Source organism: Megascapheus bottae, chromosome 2 (genome assembly GCF_031878675.1).
Source record: "Megascapheus bottae isolate mThoBot1 chromosome 2, mThoBot2.hap1, whole genome shotgun sequence".
NCBI classification, from domain to species: domain Eukaryota; kingdom Metazoa; phylum Chordata; class Mammalia; order Rodentia; family Geomyidae; genus Megascapheus; species Megascapheus bottae.
In genome coordinates this window covers 65729483-65756762 of record NC_143510.1, presented here as the reverse complement: position 1 = coordinate 65756762, position 27280 = coordinate 65729483, and the positions used below count along the sequence as shown (strand labels likewise).

At 36.1% G+C, this 27280-nt stretch overlaps 1 protein-coding gene across 7 annotated transcripts in view; it reads left to right on the top strand.

Moving 5' to 3' along the window:
• The window catches only part of Osbpl8 (oxysterol binding protein like 8), a 76462-nt gene that overhangs the window by 9356 nt on the left and 39826 nt on the right, over window positions 1-27280 (top strand). For 3 of the 7 annotated variants that reach the window (XM_090328287.1, XM_090328285.1, XM_090328286.1), the window contains 2 exons: window positions 4457-4585; window positions 25706-25776. In XM_090328287.1, coding sequence (XP_090184413.1) covers window positions 4495-4585; window positions 25706-25776 — 162 coding nt within the window. In that variant the 5' untranslated portion in view covers window positions 4457-4494. Of the gene's footprint in view, window positions 1-4447; window positions 4586-12461; window positions 12671-15600; window positions 16444-25705; window positions 25777-27280 lie in introns of those variants that run through there. The other 4 variants (XM_090328289.1, XM_090328288.1, XM_090328283.1 and 1 more) reach the window with 3 other exon arrangements.

Genomic DNA, 27280 nt, shown 5'->3' with positions numbered 1-27280 from the left:
AGAGCCTGATGTGGTTGTGATGGACCTTTATAATGTTAGTAATCAGGGAGCAGAGCAGGACGATCATGAGTTTGTAAGTTTAAGGTCAGCCTTATTTCTATTAAAAGAGCTAAATAGAGCTAAATTTTCTTTCAGAACTATTTCTTTGTTTATATAGTGAACTCATTCAAAACATAGATATCTGTGTATTGCTAAGATATCCTTTAATTCCACCAGTGTTTTTTCATATAATATTTTAGTGTTACATACATAATATATGTGACACATTCACAAATAATATAATATAATAAAATACTGACCATACATAAATCTATAATTTAAGATAAGAACTAAAATCTTAAAAGTAACTCATCTTTCTGCCTCTCCTGTCTTCTTTCTCCATGTCTGTCCCCATAGGGTTTTTCCTTTGCTTTTTTAATAAATAGTTTTATTTTTCATTGTTATTTTAAAATTATGTCTGTAGCCTAAGTTTTGCTTGGTTATTGATTTAATAAGTTTTGTTTACTACTGTATTTTACTGTTTTGTGCATTTTCAGTTATATTATGAGATCATTAAATCAATAATTTTCATGTAGTGAATTTGTTTTAGTACTTTGTTAACTTCCTTTGCTTTGTTAATTCCTTTAAATGGAATTATCTATCCTAATTTTCTTTCTTTCTTTCTTTCTTTCTTTCTTTCTTTCTTTCTTTCTTTCTCTTTTCTCTTTCCTTTCTTCCTTCCTTCCTTTCCTTTCCTTCCTTCCTTCCTTCCTTCCTTCCTTCCTTCCTTCCTTCCTTCCTTCCTTCCTTCCTTCCTTCCTTATTTACTTTATTTTCCAGTCATGGGGCTAGAACTCAGGGTCTGGGCACTGTCCTGTGTCACTTTTTTTTCTTTTTTTTTCAAAGCTAGCACTCTGCCACTTGAGCCACAGCCCCACTTCTGGCTTTTTCTGTTTATGTCTGAGGAATCAAACTCAGGGCTTCTTGCATGCTAGGCTAGTATTCTACCACTAGGCCACACTCCCAACCCTATTTCTTTTATTTTCATGGAAATATTCTTTGCCTGTGGTATGAAGCAGAGATTTGTCTGTTTTTACAGAACGATTTCCCAGTTGTCTCAGTATCATTGAATGGGCTTTTTTTTGCCTACCTTTATTGCATATCTCTAAATTTGTCAGTCATTCCGAGACCTCTCTGGTATGTTCTTTAGGTCAGTTTAATTTTTTGCACTTTAAATTTTAGGGGTTTTTTGTTGTTGTTGTTGTTTTGTTTTGTTTTCTTTTGTTTTTGTACCACTCCTGGGGCTTGAACTCAGGACCTGACACTGTCCCTGAATTTGTTTTCGCTCAAGGCTAGCACTCTTACCAGTTGTGCGTCAGATCCACTTCCCACTTTTTGGTGGTTAATTGGAGATAAGAATCTCATGGACTTTTCTGCCCAGGCTGGCTTTGAACCAGCTCCCTGAGTAGCTAGGATTATAGTCAGGAGCCACCAATTCCTGGCTCCCAATCTCAGTAATTCTTTTAGGAATCAAATAAATCTTGGATTTAGTAACTGCGTGAGCCTTTATGAATGTTTTTAGTATGAACTACCTTTAGTATGCCAGGAGGTATATGAGAAACTGAACATTTAAGGGAAAATAAGGCAAAACAAACTTATGCTCATGGAATTTAAGGTTTAGAGGAGAAAAGCAGACCATAATAAGATTTCAGCGATATCAAACCTACATTGTATACCATTTAGTTTACCGGGGATTTGGCCTAGTGGTAGAGTGCCTGCCTAGCATGCATGAAATCCTTGGTACCACATACATAAAAAAAACTGGAAATGGTGTTGTGGCTCAAGTGGTAGAGCTCTAGTCTTGAGAAAAGTCCAAGGACAGTGCTCAGGCCCTGAGTTCAAGCTTCACAATTGGAAAAAAAAAAAAAAGTGTAGCTGTGATGTAGTAAACCATAGCCATAAAATGTATAAATTGTGTCATATTAAAATAAGAACGTGAGGCTGGGAGCATGGCCTAGTGGTAGAGTGCTCAATTCTTCAGTACTACATACACAGAAAAAGCCGGAAGTGGTGCTGTGGCTCCAGTGGTAGAGTGCTAGCCTTGAAAAAGCCCAAGGACAGTGCTCAGGTCCTAAGTTTAAGTCCCAGGACTGGCTAAATAAATAAATAAAATAAGAACTTACTTAGTTAGGAGCACTATTAAGAAACCAAAGAGCTTTTCTGAAGAGGTAATATTTGAGCACAAAAAGCAAATGAGAGGAGCTAGAACAACAAATGTCAGGGCCCTGACACCAAAAAGGCTATCTGGCAAGAAGAACCAAGTTAGTGACAGGAAAGAAGTGGAGAGTGAGATTGGAATGATAAGCTGGTACTAGACATTTAGGTAATGGATTTGATTATAAGTATAATGGAAACTACTGAGGATACTTCTGCATGATGAAAATTTAATTTGCCATCTAAAAGGATTGTGCTTTTATATGGGTAATGAATTCTGCATAGCAAGGAAGCAAGGTGAAAGCAGTACTTTGGCCTATAAAAGTGTTGAGTAGTAGTTGTGGAAATGGGATAATTATAGTATTCCAGAGCAATTTTGAAGTACATTCTGAAGATTTAATAGATAATTGGATATAAAGTGTGAGAGATGGGGCCGGGAGTTTGGCCTAGTGGTTAAAGTGCTTGCCTAGCATGCATGAAGACCCGGGTTCGATTCCTCGGTACCACATACATAGAAAAAAGCCAGAAGTGGTGCTGAGGCTCAAGTGGTAGAGCTCTAGCCTTGAGAAAGTCCAAGGACAGTGCTCAGGCTCTGAGCTCAAGCCCAGGACTGGCAAAAAAAAAATAAAATAAAGTGTGAGAGAAAGGAGAATCAAAGGCCACATATGTCTAAGGTTTTGGGTTTGACAAATGAAGAAAAAAGGAGTAGTGATGCCACTACCTTGAAGAGAAGCTGGGTCTAGAGGCTAAGCAGAAGCCAGAACTATTTTTAGGAAAACTTAAGGTATCTTATAAAAGACATGATTTTAAGGCTTGAAATTGACTATATGTAAGTTTTGGTTTAGGTGATATGTAAATTTGGAATTTTCAGGCTACAGTTTCTTTTTTACTTTTTGACTTGATGCTATAAATTACTTTTTTATACCTTTACTTAGATGATAAGTGAAAGTGGTTTTTGTATTTTTATTTTAAAATATAAGGAGCTAAAATATTGACAACTTCAACACAATGAAAGACATATTAAAGCAAATTGGATAAAAAGTTGTGGTGACAAAAATGTGAATGTAAAAAAATTAAAACTAGAGTGCCGGGAGTTTGGTCTAGTGGTAGAATGCTTGCCTAGCATGCATGAAGGAGCAGATTCGATTCCTCCGTACCACATACATGGAAAAAAGTCAGAAGTGGTCCTGTTCTGATGCTTAATCGGAGATAGAATCTCATGGACTTTCTTTCTCAGGCAGACTTTGAACTGTCATCCTCAGATTTTAGCCTCCAAGTAGGATTACAGACATAAACCACCAGCACCCAGCCTCATTATTTCTTAAGCTGAAACTTAGTTGACTGAAAGTACAGAAATAAAGTGAAAGAATGGAGATTCTCAGATCATTGGACACTGCTTTTGTTCCTTCATTGAGTACTGTTATTTCTGTCTTTCTTTTTTCTCTCTTTTAAAATCTGTTTCCACTGTTTCTCTATATTAGCAGCATGGACAAAAGTGTGAAGCAGCTTCAAAGTACTATTTTAATTGATTATTGTGATAGAAAGGTTTAATAAATAGACTTTTAGAATCAAATAAGTTAGAATTTTACTTTTTTTTTTTTTTTTGCCAGTCCTGAGCTTGAGCTCAGGGCCTGAACACTGTCCTTGGACTTTCTCAAGGCTAGAGCTCTACCACTTGAGCCTCAGCACCACTTCCAGCTTTTTTTCTATTAGTATGGTGCCAAGGAATCGAACCCTGTTCTTTGTGCATGCTAGGCAAGCACTCTACCACTAGGCCAAACTCGCGGCCCAGAATCATACCCTTTTTTAAAAAATATACTGATTACTTAGTATTAAGAATAATGGAAAGTACTACTTTATACTACTAATATTTTGCATGTTACCAGTAAAGCTGATTATTTCATGTACTTTTTGATTATTTGTATTTCTCCTTAGAAATACCTTTTTTTGTCTATTGTTCATTCTGCTAGAGTGAAAGGCATATAGAAAATATCAGGGTACTGCTTATTATGAGTTTGGCATGGAGTTATGTTTTTACAGTGTTATTTGCATATTAACTCATTCATACTATCAATTTCTCTTAGATTTATAGAAAACTCAACATGAAAACAATATGATTATGTGAATCTATACAAGTTGAGTTAGAAATATGTATATAACCATATGAACATTTGAGTCATAATTTGATTCCATATTGTTAAGTCATATAAATCTTCAACTTTAGTACTTATTGTTTTACTTCTCTTTCTTTGAGCTATTGTAGCAAACAGTGACGAATCTCAAGTTTTAACACCAGGAAAGATGAGTCAGCGCCAAGGGAAAGAATCATTTTCAACTCCAACTAAGGATTTACACCAGCCATCCCTTAGTCCTGCGAGTCCTCACAGCCAGGGTAAGGAGTCATGGTCTGGGCTTTCTGTTTCTTTGTGTTCAGAATGTTCAAAATTCTCTTTACTAAATGTGAATAAAATCTGGCTTGTATAGCTTTTATACATAATTAAATATTCTACTATGATTCTACACCACGACTTGTGTTTTGGTATATTTGGGTTTAGGCTTTTAGTTTTTTTGAGACATGACCTTACACTAGAGCACAGTGTAGCCTGTTGCTTGCAGTCTTACTGCTTTGGCCTCCCTACTGTTGGAAACATAGTTGTTCACTACTTTGACTGGCTGGTCATACTTGAAAGATAGAATCTGGTGGACTTTTCTGCATTCTATTAAATTAAAATCCATTTAGCTGTCTTTAATTATTTTTTTAAATAGTACTGTACCGTTTGAATTTAGGGCTTCATGCTTCTCAGGCTAGTATTTCACCACTGAGCCATGCTTGCAGCCCTGTTTTTTTTTTTATATTATATTAGTTTTATTTTTTAGAAGAATCAATTTCTCTAAGCTACAATTTCCAATTTTAAGCTTCTTTTCGTTACCAGGTTTACTGGTATGTGCTATCACAATCAGTTCAAGGACAGATTCTATCAGAGCTGGCCTAAAACTGTGATCCTCCTCTTGTGTTCCTTGGCCTGTCAAATAGCTAGAATTTAGGTATGAGCCGCTGTGTCCAGCTTCTGTCTGGAATTTTGAATGCCTCTCATGCATGATTTTGAAACATGTCATTTGGAAAAATATTCATTTCCTGAAGGATGCAGAGCTTTTGAATGTTGACTCAAGTGTGTCAAAATGGTGCAAAAGGTTTGTGATTAAGATTTGTAAGTGAAACACATAATTTTACTGTGAATTCATGAACACAAAGAATCCAGTGATTACTAATAGAGTTTGGTGGTCCTTGCCTCAATTTGTGCTTAGGTGCTAGAAGTTTTATCTACTAATCCTTTCCCAACATCAGTGAAAATGTTACCCCAATGAAAAATACTATGCTACTTTGGTTTTTACTTTGAAGACTCTTTTAAAACTATCTTACAGACTCCAACAAGTTAATGGATCACATTTTTAAATTCAGGTTGCTTAGTTTTAGATAGTGGATTCAGCCACTCAGCTTAAGCTTAATGGAATGTTCTAAATTATCTTGTGGTACTACTGAGAGCTACAATGCAAGAATATTTGTTTTTGGAACTGAGAGCTTGAATTTGTTTTTTAAAGTTAAATATATTAGGTAATCTCTCATCCGTATTTTTACTTTCTGTGGTTTAACTTACCTTCTGTCAGTTGTGTTTTGAAATAATTAAATAGAAGTTTCCAGAATAAGTAACTTAATTTGTATTCCATTCTGAGTAGCATTATAAAAATCTCAGTAACATCTTGTTCTATCCCACCAAGCACATGATCATCTCCTTGGCCAGAGTGATACCCACCTTGGGATATAATAAATACCTACCATCCTGTAATAAGTAGAAAAAGAGGGAGAGGAAAAGAAGGAAGAGAAGAGGGAAGGGGAATGGGGAAGGAGAAAGGGAAAGAAAGCGAGGAGAGAGGGAGATAGATAAACCATACTCATGTAACTTTTTAAACAGTATATTGTTACGTTTGCTGTTTTATAATTGTTGTTAATCCCTTACTGTATGTAAATTAAGCAACATTAGCTATGTATGTATAGTAAAAAAAATACTGCACCTATGCTTCAGTAGTATGTGTGACTTCAGGGATCCACAAGAGGCTTGGAATATATCTCTTGTGTATAAGTCAATGGGAACTATCAGACTTATTTATTTTTTAAGTTAAATTTAGACCTTGTTGTATGGTTGTGTGGTTGTGTGATGAATTATCATTTGAGATTAAGCTTTTGTAACATTTTGCAAAGTAATACTGACTATATCTTACCCCCAAATCTCAGTTCCAAACTACTGCAAAATTGGAAGCTGACAATATTAGAAGCTAATATGACACAAGGAGTGGAAAATTTTATATCTGACTTGTGTTAGTCGTAGTCAAAACACAAGCACAATAAAACTGTATGTAAATTTAAAGCTGTGTGTACAAGGTATACGATGATGAATTTGTGCTTAGACTTAGTTGCCATCCCCAAGTTATTTCACATGTATGAATATTCCAAAATATATAACCCTGAAATTACCTGGAACCCTGGTTCAGATAAATGTAGTAAGTTATTTTGATTTAAATTTTTTTTCTCCATTGTCTCATGAGACATGGCATTATGGAAATTTTTTGAAGGAATTACAGTGTTAGATTTTATTTGTAGCTAAATATTCCTGGGTAAGGTATGAAGAAGTTAATATTTGTACACAGTGAATGACATTGATGCACATGGCTAGGTTCATTTTTCTTAGCAAAACAACCAAGTTAAACATCATTACTGGTTGAGTGCTGGTGGTTGCTCAAATCTGTAATCCTGACTACTCAGGAGGTTGATACCTGAGAATCCCAATTCAAAGCTAGACTGGGCAATAAAGTCTGTAAGACTCTTACCTCCAGTTAATCACCAAATAGCCAGAAGTAGAGCTGTGGCTCAAGTAGTAGAGCACTAGTCTTGAGTGAAAAAGAACCCAGACTCTGAGCTCATCCCCAGAGCTCAGATCCCTGAGCTCATCCCCAGAGCTAGCAGTAGGGTGGGAGGCAGTGAGGGAGAGAGGAAGGGGGGATTACTATTACACATTAAGTGAGGTTATAATGAGGTAAAGACTCTTAAAGGCATATGTGGCTGAAGAACACATGGATCCTATGTAGTGGATCTCAAACGGAAATAACACAAAGGGAAAAACTAGATGTCTGTGTTTATGTTACTTTCATTCTGGAAAACGCATTGGCTTACTGCTGGCTAGTGCAGTGGTGCCTGAGTCTGGCTGTGTCTGAGAAATCACTTGGGAACTTTGCTTAGATACAGAACCTCAAGGGAAAGGCATCATAACAAATGTTCATAAAACTCTCTAGGTGTATCTTATGGAGTAACATTTGGGCTTACAAAAGGAAACCAGTAATTGAGAACATACAAATGGTAGTTTCTGTCATCTGGTGGTCATCTCCTTGTATAAGTGGAACCTGATGGCCTTCTTCACTGTGGTTTTAATTTTTTTGTTCTTTCATTGTGGAATACCTTTCTTCTTCTGAAGCTGCTCATTCCTGAAGTTGCAGTTTAAATCTTTTCTCCTTTATAAGACCTTTTCACATGGATAATGTTATTCTTTTATTTCTAAAGTCTCATGTCTGTTCATGCATGGTTTTTACAGTGGGATTTGTAACAACAAAGTGTTAATTGCCTTAAATTGCGTGTTTAATGAGTGAATGATTCTTACTATCAATTAGTAATTTTGTCCATTCTCATTGCTCTTGGTTTTCTGTTTATGCATCTTAACTTAAATCAACTTAATTGATCATAATTGCCTAAGAACAGCTCTTACATTTTTATCAATATAGTTTCTACCATTTTGTGATTTTTCTTTTTCTTTTTTTCCTTTTTTTTTTTTTTTTTTTTTGGCCAGGTCTGGGACTTGAATTCAAGGGCTGAGCACTGTCCTTGGGCTTTTTCTTAAGGCTAGCACTTGAGCCACAGCACCACCTCCAGCTTTTTCTATGTATGTGGTACTGAGGAATAGAACCTGGGTCTTTGTGCATGCTAGACCAACACTCTACCACTAGGCCAAACTCCTGGCCCCAAAATTGTATATTTTCTTGATTGCTTTCTTATTCTAACTTTTACTTCATAATAACTTGCACATAAGTATTATTAGAATATTAGGCAGAATAGGATTTGTTTTATGCTGACTTGAGTTTTATATATTTGAATTGTTTTTCAAGCAAGAAAGACATAGAATAATGAAGCTTGTTTTCTCCCTTTCCTCCTCTACTTTTAAGTAAAAGAGTGCCAAAGGAGTCTAGAGACTAAATTATTCCCCATCTCATGGGTAGAAACTCTGTTCCCTATGGATTATGTTTAAAATTGTTATTTAGCTTCATGATGTACTATAACTTGAAATAATCTTTCCTTTGTGGTTGTGAAAGGCTATTTTGCTTGTTTTTGTTGAGTTACAGTGCTTCATGAGAGAATATATGGTAATGCCTTGCTAAAACTTAAATGAGTTAATTTCAAACTCTCCTTCCTTCCTCCCTCCCTCCCTCCCTCTTCTCTTCTCTTCTCTTCTCTTCTCTTCTCTTCTCTTCTCTTTTCTTTTCTTTTCTTTTCTTTTCTTTTCTTTAGGTGGTACTAGGAACTGAGCTCTGGGCTTTGAACTTTTAAGTATGCATTCTACCACCTGAGCCATGCTTTCCAGTCATTTTGCCTTTTGCTTAGTTTTTTTATATAAAATTTTGCATTTTTGCCTGGAAAGGCCTTAGACTATGATCTTTCCTGAGTAGTTAGAAATTCATGTTTGTATCACATACTCAGCCCAAATTAATGCTTAAATGCCTGCAATTTTGAATCATTTTAGAATAAAAAATTTGGTCTGTATATCAGTTTTGTTAGGTTTATCCTTTTTTCCTTAGTAAATTCTCTTAAATCCAAAAAATTCCATCACTTTGAATGTTATGACAACACTAAAAATGAACGAGTACATATTCACACCTTCATTTTACATATTTAAAACTTTCAAAGAGATTTTCTTTGAAACTATTTAGAAGAGTAAAGATATATCAAATTCCCTAGGGTTGCAGAGACATTGTGGGTATAACCTCAGATGGTTAATTGGGAGTATCTTCATTTAAGTGGTACACAGATAAAAGGACACCTGAAAACTGCCTTCTTCCATGAATCGAAGCAATTCTTCCTTTCTTGGTAAGACTTTTATAGAGCAGTTCTGACCATGAAAATGTAATGTATATGTTCTTGAATATATGTGTTATATTTTATGAAAACTGTTTTGCATGAGGACTTGAAATTTTTCCTATTCATCTCCCACTATCTTTATAAATTTTTTTGCGCTACGTGATAGGTTTTGTATGCACTCATAGGCTTTTTTGTGTGTGAGGGGGGTGGGGTCGTGGGGCTTGAACTCAGCCTGGGCGCTCTCCCCGAGCTCTTCAGCTCAAGGCTACTGCCCTACCCCTGGGCCTGTGTGTTATCCCTGGCTCTTCTGCTCAAGGCTACTACCCTACCCCTGGAGCCACAGTGCCACTTCTGATTTTCTAGTGGTGAATTGGAGATAAGAGTCTCAGGGACTTTAGTGCCCAGGCCCAGAGTGCAAGCCCCACAACCAACCTTGTGAAATTAATAACCAGCAATATGTTTTTCTCGAGGTCACTGTAAAATGGTTTTCTTTCTGTTAAATTACAGATCCTCTGAGAATTCAACTTATTACTCTTCATTACTGCTTTACATTTATGAAAACATTCTATTCACACACACACATATACTTATGTGTATGTGCATATGTGTTTAATTTTTTTTCATATATTTTTATTGTAATTAATAGAAGGGTTACATGATATTTGCCAGATAGATGGTGCATTAATTCCCATACATTGATACCCTTTCACATGTCTTGGTCCCCATTTCCCTCCTACCCACCCCTCATCTTGTTTTCCCCCGTGTATTTAAATTTTTAACCTTAATGATTATGGTGTATAGTCAGGACAAAGAGTATATAATTAAATCAGATCTAGGACTCAGAACTATTCTAACTTACAATGTTATTTCCACTGGTTCTATTGAAGTGAATTTATTTTTCTTTTTCAATTTATCAAGCAGTGTTAGCAAATATTTTGAGTTTACCAAATATTTTTAAAAATTTTAACATAAGAATGATAATGGATGCCTTATTAAATTTGTATATATAGATAGATAGACAGATATCTAGATATCTTCTTGGCTTTATTTAGCCACTATTTAGATACAGTAGGAAGGAATGTACTATAATCCTATTTATATCACATTATTTACTAATGATTTTTTTTTTTTGCCAGTCCTGGGCTTGAGCTTGGGGCCTGAGCAATGTCCATGGACTTTCTCAAGGCTAGAGCTTTGCCACTTGAGCCTCAGCACCACTTATAGCTTTTTTTCTTATGTATGTGGTACCAAGGACTCGAACCTGGGTCTTTGTGCCTGCTAGGCAAGCACTCTACTACTAGGTCAAACTCCCAGCCCCACTAATGCTTTTTTTTTTTTTTGGTAGGATTTGAACTCTGGGCCTGGGCACTGTCCTTGAGCTCTTCAGCTCAAGGCTACCACCCTATCCTTTGAGCCACAATGCTACTTCCAGTTTTCTGGTGATTAACTGAAGTTAAGAATCTCACAGACTTTTTAGTGCCCCAGCTGCCTGTAAACCTGATCCTCAGGTCTCAGCCTCCTGCGTAACTAGGGTTACAGATGTGAGCCACAGCACTCTGCTAATTTTTTTTTTTGCCTGCTTTGCTTCTCTGAAGTATTGAAATAAGTATTCTTGAGAAATAATAATAATTTTTACTTGTTGATTATGTTCTGTATATCAAATAGCAATTTAACAACATAAAAATTTCATCTTTGGCCTGGTACTGGTGGTTCATGCTTGTAACCTTAGCTACCAGAAGGCTGAGATCTGAGGATCATGGTTCAAAGTCAGCCTGGGCACAAAAGTCTATGAGACTCTTTATTTTCAATTAACCACCAGAAAACTGGAAGTAGTGCTGTGGCTCAAAGTAGTAGAATGCTAGCCTTGAGCTAAAGAGCTCAGGGACAGCATCTAGGCACAGAGTTCAAGCCCCATGACTGGCAAAAAAAAACCTGTTTTTTCATCTTTATGTACTATGAAAGATTTCAAGTACTTGAAGGATTCATAAAGTTTATTTACAGTTTATCAGTCAGTCCCTTTAGATCCAGTGGGAATCATTGACAGCATTTTCCAAGTCTTCATATGTATTTCCTGATCCTTGTCTTTTTATCTCTCTCCTATTATGACTTGTGATCGTCCCCACATAACCTCATTTCAATATACATTTTCTTTTTCTTTTTTTTTTGGCATTCAACAAAGCAATTTATAATTCAGTGCCTCTAGATTAGTGTCCCCTGTTTCATAATTCTCCCCATTCCTCCCTCTATGTGAATTTTTCCATGTTTTCCTAATAATTTTATTCTCCCATATATGTATAGATAAACCATTTCTATTTATTTTCAAAGAGTATGTCATGCTCAAAGAAAAACTTCAACTAAATTTCAGTGTATTTGAGCAAGAATAATTCAGCATAGCACTAGAACCAAAAGAAAATTTAGAAAGCTCAACTTTGTGGTGGATATTTATAGTTGCACCTGTTTTTGCACTAGATTAATATGGTCTGATCAATTGGCTATCTGTGACTGGCTAGTCACACATATGATCTTGTCTGAGAGCTTTCTCTCTGTTATAAAAATTAGACTTCTGGACACTACTATCTGAGAATCAATGGTTCCAAGCCAACCAGGAAAGACTGTTATCTCCAGTTAACCATCAGTAATCTGGAAGTGTGCCGTGTGCCAGTGACTTATGCCTGTAATTTAGCTGCTTGGAAGGCTGAGATCTGAGGATTATAGTTCAAAGCCAACCCAAGCAAGAAAGTTGATGAGACTCTTATCTCAAGTTAACTACTAGAAAACCAGAAGTGGTAGAATGCTAACCCCGAGTGAAAAAGCTCAGAGACAGCAACCAGGCCTGTATCCAATCCGCATTACTGACATAAAGAAGCTGAAAGTACGACTGTGGAAGTAGACTCCTCAAATACTAGGAAGGAAGTAGGCCACCACAGTGTAAGCCTGTGAAGGGTGCATATTGTCCCCAAACCCCTCTGTCTATCTTTACTTCCTGGCTGCCGTGAGATGAGCAACCTCTTTGATTCCATTCCCATTCTACCACCAAGATGTTCTGCCTTGTAGAATATCATTCAGTGAATCCAGCAGACCATAGACTCTGAAATCTCTTAGACCATGAGTGAAATCAGTCTTTCTCCTTTTTATATTGTTTATGTCATAAAGTTGGCTGTCACAAGTCTTTTGAGGGAAGGGTTGGGCAAGATTATTAGTGAGTATTGGGAAGCATGGAGTTTTTCATTGCTACTGATTTAGATATGGTCAGGAAAAGTATTTTCTACTTTTTAGTTCTCAATATCTTCTCAGGAATAGGTAAGAGTTAGGGCACTTCTCTCTACTGGGAGTATCCTTAGCTGATCCAAAATTATGGGCATGGGGAAAGAGAAAAAACTTCAGCAAATAGTCAGAAAAACCAATGTGAGAAAAGTAGTTGGCAAAGCTAACTGAAGATATTCGTGTTCAAAAAAAAAGAAAGATGATGAAATGGCAAGAGGAGAGGTTGTGTTCTAATCCAATGATCCATGTGTTGGTAGAAAATATATATATATATATATATATATATATATATATATATATATATCCTCAAACAGCATTTTTAAACTGGAGTGCTGTGACAGAACCCTTTTCTAAAATTAAGTGAAGATTGTTTTCTCAATCCTACTTCTCCCAACAAAAAGAGATAGTATATGGCTGGAGATCTTATAAATACATGGAAAATAGTTAATTCATGTTGAATGATGGATGTGCTGCACATTAAGTTTAATTCTGTTTTAAGATAGTCCCAGGCAAGAGGGGCTGCTTAAGTGAATTCTTTAAAAATATGAATGTGAAGCAAAGATTCAAGACTCAAGTATATACAGTAGCTTTACTTTACTATATATGTCATTGGTAGTTTTGTTGGTTAATAATTTTGTTATAATGCACTTTCTTTAATAATTTAATGTTGAAGGCATTCCTTAAATTTTCAGCCAGTTTTGATAGCAATGGCCCATTAAAGTTGTCAGTTTTCATCACAGCTGATTTGTGACTTAGCTTTTTTTTTTTTTTTTTTTTTTGCCAGTCCTGGGCTTGAGCTCAGGGTCTGAGCACTGTCCTTGGACTTTATCAAGGCTAGAGCTCTACCACTTGAGCCTCGGCACCACTTCTGGCTTTTTTTATGTATGTGGTACCAAGGAATCGAACCTGGGTCTTCATGCATGCTAGGCAAGCACTTTAACCACTAGGCCAAACTCCCAGCCCGACTTAGCTTTCTTGAATTGACAAGTAGATTAAGTTTATCCAGTTCAGATCAAACTGAGAATTAAACTCTTAACTTCAAATCCTGTTTAACCATGGAGGTTGTGTAACCTCCATGGTATTACATTTTTTATGTCTTGAAAGGCAAACACCCTCTGAATGCATTGCTCAGGTCTGTCATCCTGGCTATTCTAGAGGATGAGATCTGAAGATTGCAATTTGAAGCCATGCTGGGCAGAAAACTCTGAGAGACTCATTTCCAATTAACCAGCAAAAAGTTGTAAGTGAAGGTGTGGCTCAATTGGTGTGAAGGTGTGGCTCAATTGGTGAGTGCCAGCCTTAGCACAAAATCTTCAATTTAAGCTCCAGTATCACAAAATGTGTTTAAAAAGTTGAAAAATGAAAAATACAGGCAGGCACCATTAAATAAGCTAATTGTATTTGTTTTTCTGTTCTGCTCTTTTTTTCCCCTGGCTCCTACATTTGAACTCAGGCCTGTATTTGCTCAGATTGCTTGCTTGCTCATGACTGACAATTCCACCACTTGAGAGACACCTTTAGCCTGTGTTTTCTAATTAATTGAAGATGGAGTCTCATGGGCTTTTCTGCCTGGGTTTGGCTTCAACTCACCCTCCTAAGCATTTAGAATTATAGACATAAGCCACTGGCCCCTGGCTATTTATTTATTGTACAAGGTAGCATAGATTTTTTATGATAATAAAAAAGTAAAACAATTTTTTTTTTTTGCCGGTCCTGGGCTTGAGCTCAGGGCCTGAGCACTGTCCTTGGACTTTCTCAAGGCTAGGGCTCTACCACTTGAGCCTCAGCACCACTTCCAGCTTTTTTCTATGTATGTGGTACCAAGGAATCTAACCCGGGTCTTTGTGCATGCTAGGCAAGCACTTTAACCACTAGGCCAAACTCCCGGCCCTAAAACAAAAATTCTTAAAGCTTAAGTCTCTTACGTTTAGAATATTAGGCATTAACTTATTATTATGGTTGGGGTTTTTTTTGGCTATAAACTTGAAATTCATTTGCCTAAAGAGGGAAAAACATACTGCACAGGAAATTAAAGTGCTTTTTGAAAGTGCCCTCTCCCCCTTGTGTGGATGATGTGTATAAGAGAATCAGTCTTGAAATATGCATAGTGGGGAAAGGAAACCAAGTCTTTATGGTAAATTACCTATTAAGAAAAAAAACCCCTACTACCTGTTTTTTTAACTCACTAAGTTATATCTGAATTTTCTTTTTCTAGTCTTCGAGCTTGAACTTAGTGCCTTGAGCTTCTTTGTGCTCAAGGCTAGAGCTCTACCACTTGAGCCATAGCGCCACTTCCAGCTTTTTCTAAATAGTTTATTGGTCATAAAGTCTCAGGGACATTTCTGCTGGGCTGGCTTCAAACCATCCTCAGATATCAGCTTCCTGAGTAGCTAGGATTATAAAAATTCTTTGGCATTTGAAAGATTATATATACATACGTATGTGTATACACACACGTATGTATATATGGAGATAGTATAATGTGTCTTTTAAAAAATAGGAAACAAGGGCAAGGAGCGTGGCCTAGTGGTAGAATGCTTGCCTAGCATACATGAAGCCCTGGGTTTGATGTCCTCAGTACCACATACACAGGAAAAAAACAGAAGTGGAGCTGTGGCTCAAGTGGGAGAGCACTAGCCTCAAGAAAGCCCAAGGATAGTGCCCAAGCTCTGAGTTAAAGCCCCAGTGCTGGCAAAAAAAATTTAAAAAAGAAAAACAAGGACTAGGAAGTTATCTGTTAGAATTAATGGTGATCTTACTAGACTCTTAGTTTAGTTTTAACCACTGTATTTTTTTAAAAGTATTTCTGTTTGTATATAATAAAGTTGTTTTAAAATGTTAAAGGAGGTGTTTTAAGTGACTGGATAGTCATTGCTAGATTGTGTATTTTGAAAAGTTTAAAATGAAGAGACATCTGTTTCAAGGGAACATGCATTAGAATGCATAGCATGATTAAGATGCCATTTAATCTTCTGTGTTGATTGGTTTGCACTGCCTTAAAGACTCGTAATATACCTACTAGAGGTAAAACTTAACACATTTATTCTGTTTTTCTCTTGTAATCCACAAAAATTATACTTGAAAGAATATCTTTCCATATGAATGTTTAATCATGGACCCAGCAAGCAGCAGATTAGATATAAATCTAGAAGCTTCAGGCAAGATAAAAAATGTTATGTTGAGATCCATTTTTGAAATAAAAGCTGAAAAGAACAGAAGAGAAGGGAATTATGGCCAGATACCAGGAAAACACAATAGATGTGATTTAAAAAAAAAAAAAACAAGGCTGCAGAAAGTGACTTTATTACTTCATCCGGAATAGCTAAGTATTGATCTTTGTTTTTCTAACACAGCAGGGCAGGGCGTTACTCCCGTTATTCCATTTCTAGTTCCATAAAAAGGTAAACATTAGTGGAATAGCCTTTTTAATCAGTACATTAAAAAGAAATCAGCTTCATGGCTTAATGCCTTTCCTGTCAGTCCCCTTTTCTATCTGTTTATTGCTGATTTGACAGTCTCCAGTTCTCCTTTGCTGGTAAATGTGTGTGTCCTTTGTTTGTGCTGGTGGGTTTTGCTACATTTGGATGTGAGAGAAAAGCCTGTCTTTTCCATACTGGTCTAATTAGTCTTCTGAGTGAGCATATACGTTAAATGGACCCTCTAAACCATGAAAGAAGACGGCTCACAACAACGTAGATTTTCTTCATGTACTGGGGTTTCGCCTGTCTTGTTTCCTCCACGAATTGATGGCCGAAAGCTAATCCGGAATGCTTCATTTGGGGGATACAATGAACTTTCTCCTTTGCCAGGTTTGTTTGTTTAATCTTGTATTTTTGTCTTATTCTTTTCATTTAAATGAACCAGGCATTTTAACATCTTAAAGCTATTTTATATAAGTAAAACAATTCTATAGTGAAAGCTTAGATTTTAATAACAGTTTCTATGCAGCTCAGCTTTTCCATATTTTCTTGTACAATGTCTTAAGCTAAAACTTGAGAAATAATGCCAGTAAAGTAGCTATCTTGAATGCTTACAACATTTTTTACTAGATAGAATTATGATCTTTTGATAAAATTAAGTCCTTTTCAAATTTCATATAAATGAAGAATTGTATAAATAAATTGCACTAAGGTTTTTGTAAATGAAATCCACATATTTAACATTGATACTTGACAGTTTCTACACAATAGTAACAATAATTGACTTTTATTACATGAACTTTAATCTTACTACTTTATGACTATTGTTGTTTAAGTCTTGACTAAAGTGAAGTTTTCTACGTAAGCATAATTTTCAATTTTGTTGTTTGATGTATCTGTATTGATTAATTATTGCTGGGAAAATATTATGATTTTTAGGGTAGAATTTGTTAAATAAAATTAGGTATTTGAAAACAATTTAGATATTCAATACTTGGTTAATGAGATATAGACAAACATCAGTTTGATTATTTGAAAAGCCTTATTGTACCAGGTGTTTACATGTATGTTTTTAAACATAAATCTTATATTTTCAAATTTTGGAATATGTGCTCTTAAGGTTATATCTACTCTTAAGATGATAATTTCTTTTGAAATTAACATTCTTTAATGCTCAAGGCAAAGAAATACTGGATAGGATTGGCGTTTGCTTTAATTATTTGTATTTTTTCTGGTAATTACATTTGTTAAATTAGAATTAACTTTCCTATTTTCACATTATGTTTTATACATAACCCTTTGAGAATATACTGATAGTAGTAGCTACATTCTTCTAAGAAAAGTAGACAGTTAAGTGAATTGGTAAATTGCATTGATTCAATTTTCTTTTCTAGCAGTATTTTCCAGAAGAATTACAGATGATAGTCCTGAACAGTGCTTAAGTAGCATAAGCTTTAGACAGCATTCAGAATCCATCCTTAGACTTCTTAGAATAGTACTTACCATGCTTTTTTGCAAATGATGTGTTAGTGTCTATGTTTATTCAGAGGTGACTTTTAAAATACAGTGTCTTGAAGCTTTTAAAAATGTTGTGAAATACCATCTTTGCTTTCATAGTGAGATCTAGTCTATATTTAGTCTCCTTTCTGTATCTGTATGTATTCTTGATAGTAATTTTTAAGCCAAAAAGCTTGGTAGTTCATACTGTTTGCTGACCTTAATGTGACAAATCTTCTTAGTATTAAAGAATAATCAAGTGACCTTGATAAACAACAGAAAACTTTTCAAAAGTTTAATGTTTACTTAACTAGATAATTGGATATATGATTGTCATTTTAACTTGTAAAAAATGTTTAAGAACATTTTGGTACTTTTATTTTAATTAAACTGTTTTCTTTGTTTCCTAAGACTTGAAAGAGAAAAATCATATTTGTAGGAGTAGTTCCATATTATTCATAGTACAACTAACTTTGGTAAGAAGCTTTGTTAAATGTCTGCCTACTCTTGTAGCTAGGCAATGGAATGACATTTAATACTTCAGAGAAGTGGTATTTCATTAAGCTCCTAAGTTAATCTTTAAAAAATTACCCAATTTGGGACCAGGACTTTGGCCTAGTGGTAGCGCTTGCCTAGCATGTATGAAGACCCAGGATTGATTCCTTGGCACCACATACATAGAAAAGGCCAGAAGTGGTGCTGTGGCTCAAGTGGTAGAGCTCTGGCCTTGAGAAAAAGGCCAAAGATGGTGCTCAGGCCCTGAGTTCAAGCCCTGGGAATGGCAAAAAATTTTTTTCTTCTGAATTATTTCATTTTTACATAGACAAAATATTTTTTATATTAATGTATAGAGGGGTTACAGTTATATTCCCCAGACAGAAGGTGCATTACTTTTCACACATTGATACCCCTTCTCATGTTTTTGTTCCTATTTCCCTTCCCCCACCACCTCCCCTCATCTTTTTTCCCCCTCCTATGTCAAATAAACAAACATATATATATATGTATATATATAATATAATATACCAGGTAACAAAGTCAGATACTGTAAGAATATGAGATTAAGCAAAGGGCAACACAAGAAAAGAGAAAACACATAGTATATTAAAAACAAGTCACTTAAAATTGAGCTCTTGTTTCCATGTCCTGGAGGACCATTAATTTGGCCTCATCCTGTATGGCCTTATGTATCTAGGGTTTGAGCTATTGTAAACCTCTGCTAGTAGAGTCCTAGGTTTGAACTAATTATTACAAATGAGGGAAACCCTTGAGCCTATGTTCCTTTGGGTCTGGCTTACTTCATTTAATATGATTTTTTCCAAGTTTTTCCATTTCCTTGCAAATGGAGTGATGTCATTCTTTCTGGTGGCAGTATAGAATTCTATTGTATATAAATACCACATCTTAAAAAAAAAAATAAATACCACATCTTCATAATCCAATCCTCTACTGAGGGACATCTGGGTTGGTTCCATATCTTTAGGCAAAATATTTTAAAGTTGCTTTCATATGACATCTTTAGAAATTGGAGAGTTAGTTCTTCAGGGCTGATACTTATAGCTTTGTGTTACCACTTTGAGCTCAACCCTATTTGCATCTTAAATTTCCTGTAGAAATCTCTATTTTTATTTCTTCATCACTTTGTGTGTGTGCATGCACATGAATGTGCACCAGTCCTAGGACTTGAACTCAGAGCCTGGGTGTTGTCTCAAGGGTAGTTCTCTACTACTTGAGCCACAGCTTCATTTCTGATTTTGTGAGGGGGAGGTTGCTTAAACCCCTGCTGGCTTTAAACTATAATGTTCAGATTTTAGCCTCCTGTGAAGCTAGGATTACAGGCATGAGCCACTGATACTTGGCTTCTCTTTTATCACTTCTATCTAAAGAAATATATTGGTTTAGAGGTGACACCCCTGACCATGTATTATAATACCATGATGCAATGTTAATTTATTGTTTTTTATTATGTCTTTCTTTAATCTCAATTATTATTTCTTGTTATGCTCATTGTACCAATCTCTAGAATAGTAGCCAACAATTGATACAAAAAAAAACTTTGAGCAAAGATTAAGCTCTGGGCCTGAGCACTGTCTTTGGGCTTTCTCAAGGCTATTGCTCTACCACTTGAGCCACAGCACCAGTTCCAGCATTTTTCTATGTATGTGGTACCAAGGAATCAAACCCAGGTCTTTGTACATGCTAGGCAAGCACTCTACTGCTAGGCCAAACTCCTGGCCTGTTAGCCTTATTTTTAAAAGTAATAAGTAGATGTGTGTCTCATGTGATGGAGTGCCATCTTTGAGCAAAAAAGGTAAGGGATAGTACTCAGGCCCTAGTTTAACCATAATACTGGCACAGTAAATAAACAGATCAGCTTTAGACTTATGGATTATTGTTTCACTCAGGAGATATAGCACTTGCTAGTCAGATACTCTGCCAGTTGAGCCATACTCCAAAACATTTAATGCGATGTTTGTATTTTTGTTTTTTAGTATACTTGACTTCTTTTTTAAACTTCTTTTTTTTTTTCACTTTTAAAAATAACTGTTTTTTATAATGATCTGTAAAGGGGATCTGTCCATAATGTTTAAGCTTAAAAAAATGATCCTTTTTTTTTTTTGCTGTGCGTACGTGCGTGCGTGCGTGCGTGCGTGTGTGTGTGTGTGTGTGTGTGTTGTATTTTATTGTCAGGGTGATGCATAGAGGGGTTTACAGTTCATCAGGTAGTACGTGCATTACTTCTTGAATATTGATACCCCTTCCCATGTTTTCTCCCACTTTCCCTCCCTCTCAATAATCTTGTTTTTCTTCTTCCCTTCCCTATTTCAAATAAACAAATAAATGTATATACAGGTACCAAAGGTATTAAGGTACCAGGTACCAAAGTCATATACATGAGATAAACCATAAGGAGGAAAAAAGTTTCCAAAATTGTTATTATAAAGGTGATGCACAGAGGGGTCAGCATTTCATAAATCAGGTAATGAATATGTTTCTTTGGGGCAGTATCACCCCTTCCCTCTCTCTCAGTTTTTTCCTCCTATCCTTGTTCACAATTTGCATAGATAATTTCAACATAATATCTACTCAGTGCCACTGCTGCATTTATTTTTTTACCCTTTGTCTCTCCATTTCTGTGCCTCTCCTTACACCCCCCGCCCCCCCCCCGCAGATAAATAAACAAAATTCTCTTGTTTTCGTTTCCTGGAATTTATTTTGATAAATAGTATTTTCTATGCTCATAGACACCCAGGCCTTGTGCCTTTGTGCTCTTCTCCTAAGAGTATCGGCCTTTGGTCTCACTGCGTGTGATTACCTACATTCCTGTATAATTTATTTTGTCCCAGTGTATTTTGGATGTAGCCTCTATATATGAAAAAAAAAATACACTGTGCACTGTTTGTCTCTCTGAGCTTATCTTACCTCACTTAACATGATTTTTTAAAGTCTATCCATTTTTCTGTAAATGACATATTATTCTTTCTAATGGCTGTATAAAATTCCATTGTATATAGATATCATATTTTTTGAATTCACGCTATTGTAGGGCTTCTGGGCTATTTCTACAACTTGGCTATTGTGAATAGTGCAGCAGTGAACATGGATGTGCAAGTGTCTTTATGGTATCCTGGCCTGGGATGTTCTGGGTAGAAATCTAGGAATGTAATGGCCGGATTGTAGGAAAGGTCTATGTTTAGTTTTTTAAGGAACCTCCATATTGCTGTCCAGAATGGTTGTCCTAGTTTACATTCCTACCAACAGTGCAATAGAGTTGATTTTGACTTCTTAAAAGTTTTTTTCCTGTACAGTTTCTTGGTTCTTGGCTATGTTAAATATACTAATTATTAATGTTACCAATCCTGTGTTTATTTTGTATGTACCCATTCTAAATTCAGTTGTAGATGTTATATATTTGATAGATAGTTTTAACATGACTGAAGCAACCTGAAGTCTAAATATTAATGGTTAATGAAACTAGTTATTGGAATATTATTAAAACATCTTGTCAGTGATAATAATACTTTTACCCTGTTAAACCAGTAGTCAGGGGCAGAATGCTAACTTTAGGATAATATTTCATTGCATTTGCTAGAGAAAGCAAAGCCTATCATGATTATCCAATGTAACATTCATTTGAAAATGAGAAACTGAAAACCCTAGAAGTTAAATTTCACCATGGTTATATAATTATATAATAGTAGATTTAGATTTGTTGGAATTATTATGAACTTGTGACTGTTGCAAAAATAAAATAGAGCAAACAATGAGACCTTTATTTTTATTTATTTATTGTTGTGGGTCGTGGGGCTTGAACTCTGGACCAGGGCTCTATCCCTGATCTCTTCAGCTCAAGGTTACCTCACTACCCCTTAAGCCACAGCCCCACTTCCCTTTTTCTAGTGTTAATTGGAGATAAGAGTCTCTAGTGCCCTGGCTGGCTTTGAACCTTGATCCTTAGATCTTAGCCTCCTCAGTAGCTAGGATTACAGGTGTGAGCCACCACACCCGGCTAGTCCTTTATTTTTTATTCCAAGTTAAATGTAATTAATTGTATATTAGAAATGGGAGCCGGTAGAATGGTAGAGTGCTTGCCTAGCATGCACAAAGACCCAGGTTCGATTCCTCACTACCAGATACATAGAAAAAATCCGGAAATGGTGCTGAGGCTCAAGTGGTAGAGCTCTAGCATTGAGAAAGTCCAAGGATAGTGCTCAGGCCCTGAGCTCAAGCCCAGGACTGGCAAAAAAAAAAAAAAAAAAGAAATGAAAGAGAGACCTAGTTGGAATAGAAAATATTCACTGTAGAGCGAACCAGTAAAGCTCAAAACTGAACTTTTTAAAAAAAAAATCAACAATATTGACAGTCCTTTGGTAAGATTGATAAGGATAGAGGATGAAGGTACCGGTAAATAGAATAAAGAATGAAAAATTAACATCATTATAGAAAAAGCAAAATAAAACAAGTAGAAAGTAATAGGATCTTGACATGCTGATGTGTTCAAAAGTTCAAATGAAGTCAGGCACTGGTGGCTTTGCACTCTTACCCAGCTATGCAGGAAGCCGAGATCTGAGGATCACAGTTTGAAGCTAATCCAGCAAAAAAAGTCCATGAAACTCTAATCTCCAACAGACTACTCAGAAAAAACCAGAAATGACTCTGTGGCTCAAGGGATAGAGTGCTAAGTTTGAGGAAAAGAAATTCAGGGGCAGTGCTCAACCCTGAGGTCAAGCCCCAGGACAAACAAAAACAAAAACAAAAACAGCATAGCCCAAGCCTGATTTAATATAAAACAAATGCTACCTTAAAATAATCAATGAAAAAAAGGGCTGGATGCATGACTAAATGGGTAGTATGCCTATCTGGCAAGTTTGAGGCCAAGAATTCAATCCTTAATACCACTAAAGGAAAAGAAACTGAACTAGGAAATCTCCAGGTCCTTGTGGGCATCATCAGTGAATTTTGCTGAATGTTGAATGAAGTAATGCCAACCTTGTGAAACTGTCTTCAGATAATGGTGGGAGGGGAGCTAAAGGAACACAGGTATATGTAACTCTGATGTGAAATTCACTTATTGTGTCATTTTTAATCATAAACATTTTTATTAAGAATATATTACAGCTTATAATGAGTGATTGTTGTCCTTAATGTACTATGTTATCTCTCATCTCTTTTGCTACCTCTTGGTTATCTCATATTGTTACAGCATTTTACCTTATTATCTGATATATTGTATAAATGTTTATGTGGTTACTTGAAATAGGATAGGGAAGGGGGAAAAACAAGATGAGGGGCGGGGCTGGGGGGAAGGAAATGGGGACCAAAACATGAGAAAGGGTATCAGTGTTTGTGAAATAATGCACCTTCTATCTGATGAATATAATGTAACCCTTCTATTAATTACAATAAAATTATATGAAAAAAAGAATGTATTATGACTAATTTAAATAAAGCCTAAGAATACAAAATTAGCTTTATTAACATTAGAAACATTTGTGATTTACGGAAGTTACAAGGTAAAGACATCGAATATTAGAAATTTTTGTGGTCTACTGGAGTTACAAGTTAAAGGCAATAAAGTCATATGGTAATCTTACTAGATTGGGGTAAATATGACAGCACATTTTAAAAACTTTTGTAAGCAGAAATGAAATCCAGTTTTATTACAGTGTTATTAATTTATTTAAAAATTAATTTGAGGTGCTGAGAGTTTGACCTAGTGGTAGAGTGCTTGCCTAGCATGTATGAAGACTTGGGTTTGATTCCTGGGTACCACATACATAGAAAAAGCCGGAAGTGGTGTTGTGGTTCAAGTGGTAGAGTGCTAATTGTGAGAAAGTCCAAGGGCAGTGCTCAGGCCCTGAGTTCAAGCCCCAGGACTGGCCAAATTAATTTGAAAGCATAAATAAGGCCTCAGCCCTTTTTCTCAAATGTGAAGCATGAACACGTAAATACTGTAGTATAAATGTATGTGTGGTATTTTGTGTCACAGGGCAAGGAAAAGCTATGTCTAAACAGTCAAAGCAAGGCAAACCAGATGGTTTGACTCTGAGTTTTGGGAGGTATGGTGACTTTGTAACAATAGGATAAATTTAAATTAAGCTTCAGTTAGAATTAGCACTTATTGATGGTACTCAACTCAATTTCTCTGAGCCTCAGGGTTTCTTTTTTAAAAACTATATATATAAAACCATATAATGTTTTTAAAACTATATGTTTTACAAGCTATATAACATTCTTCCTTATAGTGATACATTTTTGATAATACAGATAATGCTAGCATAGGACACAAAAATTGAAAATATACTATGTGCAAACTATTTTATAACTTTTTTTTTTTTTGCCAGTCCTGGGCTTGAGCTCAGGGCCTGAGCACTGGCATTGGACTTTCTCAAGGCTAGAGCTCTACCACTTGAGCCTCACAGCACCACTTCCGGCTTTTTTTTCTATATATGTGGTACCAAGGAATCGAACCCGGGTCTTCATGCATGCTAGGCAAGCACTTTAACCACTAGGCCAAACTCCTGGCCCCTATTTTATAACTTTTATATTTGCATCCTGAACTGATCTTACAATAAGTAGCTATCTATTGATCAATCGATTGATTGCTCAGTCTATTTATCTTGCATTTACCTGCCTTTCATCGGTCTGTCTTATCTATCTATCTATCTAGATGAAGTATTGCTGTATTACAGGCTGGTTTCAAACTCCTAGGCTCAGGTGTGTCTTCAGTATCTGGGACTATAGGTATATGCCAACCTATCCAGTTTAGTTTTCAGGGGTTTCTTTTGTTTTTGTTTTTGTTTTTTTGCCAGTCCTAGGCTTGAGCTCAGGGCCTGAGCACTGTCCTTGGACTTTCTCGAGGCTAGAGCTCTACCACTTGAGCCTCAGCACCACTCCGGCTTTTTTGTATGTATGTGGTACCGAGGAATCGAACCCCGGCCTTTGTGCATGCTAGGCAAGCACTCTACCACTAGGCAAAACTCCAGCCCCTCAGGGTTTTTTATTTTTAAAGTTTATTTCTTAGTCCATATTTATTTTCTAACTTTTTTTTGGCCAGTCCTGGGCCTTGAACTCAGGACCTGGGCACTGTCCTTGGGCTTTCTCAAGGGTAAAGCTTGAGCCACAGCACCATTTCTGGCTTTTTTTTTCTACGTATGTGGTACCGAGGAATTGAACCCAGGTCTTCGAGCATGCTCGAAGGCAAGCACTCTACCACTAGGCTAAACTCCTGGCCCTAACTTTCTGTTCTTGGAATATATTTTTGTTTGACAAGAAGTTTGAAAAATATATCAGGTTGGTTGAGTTCTAGGATTCCTTGTTAAAAATTGGCTGACTATAATAAAATCTATAAGGGCTGGTTTTATAGCATAGTGCTCTCAAATCACAGAAAATAAAGTAGTTAGCTCAGTGTTGGTGGTTTCAGGGAAAGCTTCGTTGTCTTCCTGAATCTTAAAACTGATTAAAGAAATATACTGAGATAATCCTTTGGATGTCAGTTAATCATAATACTGTGTGTAGAATACAGTCTATACTTCCTGAACTGATGGACTATTAAATTCAGTGTATATTTGAAATTGATTGGCATGTTTTTTATTGTAATGTCTGTCTATAGTCTAACGTAGTAATACAAAGGCATTGATCTTTTTCCCAAAAGGTTTTGAAAGAGGAAAGGAAGATATCTCTCAAAATAAAGATGAATCTTCACTTTCTATGTCAAAGAGCAAGGTAAGCATATTGTCCTCACTACACAACTCTGGCATTTTTCTAATCTTTAAGATTAATGGACTGAAACTGAAATTTTATTAAGTTTTTATAATCTGTATTGATGTGGATATGTGTTAGTCTGGGCAATAAAAGTAAAGTTCTTTAGTGATACTGGTATACGTGCCAATGTATAGATTTTCGTATTTTGGTTTGTTGAGCAGATGGATATAGAAGTATAAAAAAAAATGCATGAAGAGCTAGGTATTGGTGGCTCATGCCTGTAATCCTAGCTCCTCAGGAGGCTGAGATCTGAGAATCATAGTTTGAAGCTAGCCTGGGGAAGTTAAGCTAGCCTGAGACTTTTATCTTCAATTAACTAGACAAATCCAGAAGTGGAGGGGTAGCTCAAGTAGTAGAGCACCTTCCTGGAGTGAAAAACCTAAGTGTGAAACCCTGAATTCAATCCCCAATGATGGAGGGAGGGAGATAGATAGATAGCTGGATGGATGGATGAATGGATGGGTGGGTGGGTGGGTGGGTGGATGGATGGATGGGTGGGTGGGTGGGTGGGTGGATGGATGGATGGATGGATGGATGGATGGATGGATGGATAGATAGATAGATAGATAGATAGATAGATAGATAGATAGATAGATAGATAGATAGATAGATCATACAAAGAAGATAGCAGTCGAATAAAATTAGGCTTGTATATTGAGATTCTTCTTGGTGAAAAAGAAATATATGGGTCATTACATATTTTCTTCCAAGGGTAGTTAGAACATTTGCTTTGGGGAACATTAGAGAATTCTTCTATAGCCTCCTTCTTGCTTTTGAGGCCTTCTCAGTTTCTTTCACCTTGAAATTCTCATTATGCCAAAGTACTATATTTTGTGATAGTGTGTTTTGAGTCCTGCCAATCATTTTTTTGTACCAGAAAAGAAAGCTGGGCACAGTGACTCATGCTTGTAATGCTAGCACCTTGAGTTGTTGTTGGAGGCCAGCCCAGGGTAAAGCTTATGAGATACCTATTCAGTCACTAAAAGCTGGCTGTGATTGTATACAATTGCCATTCTAACTTCTTGAGAAGCCTATATAGGAGGCTCATGGTCTAGGCTGGCCTGAGCATAAATTTGAGACCATATTCAAAATAATAACTTAAGAAACAAGGGCTAGAGGGGGGAAAGTGGGTATGCATAGCTTAAGTGGTGAGTGGCTATCTAGCAAGTACAAAGCCTTGAGTTCATACTCCAGTACCATCTCCCCTTAAAAAACAAATCAACGAGGGAAGAAATAATATTATATCTTGATTTCCCATACCTAGAAATACAGTGAAATTGAAGTTGGTTTTTTTTAGAAGTTTACTTTCAAGAAGTTAATATCAGAATTGGTGACTGTGTAATAATATTCCTATTTAACACCTAAACACTTAAGCACAAAAACTTAAATACTGTGACTAACTAGGTACTTGCCACATAATGTACATGAATATGTGTATGCCTATATAGATAGAAAGACACATACA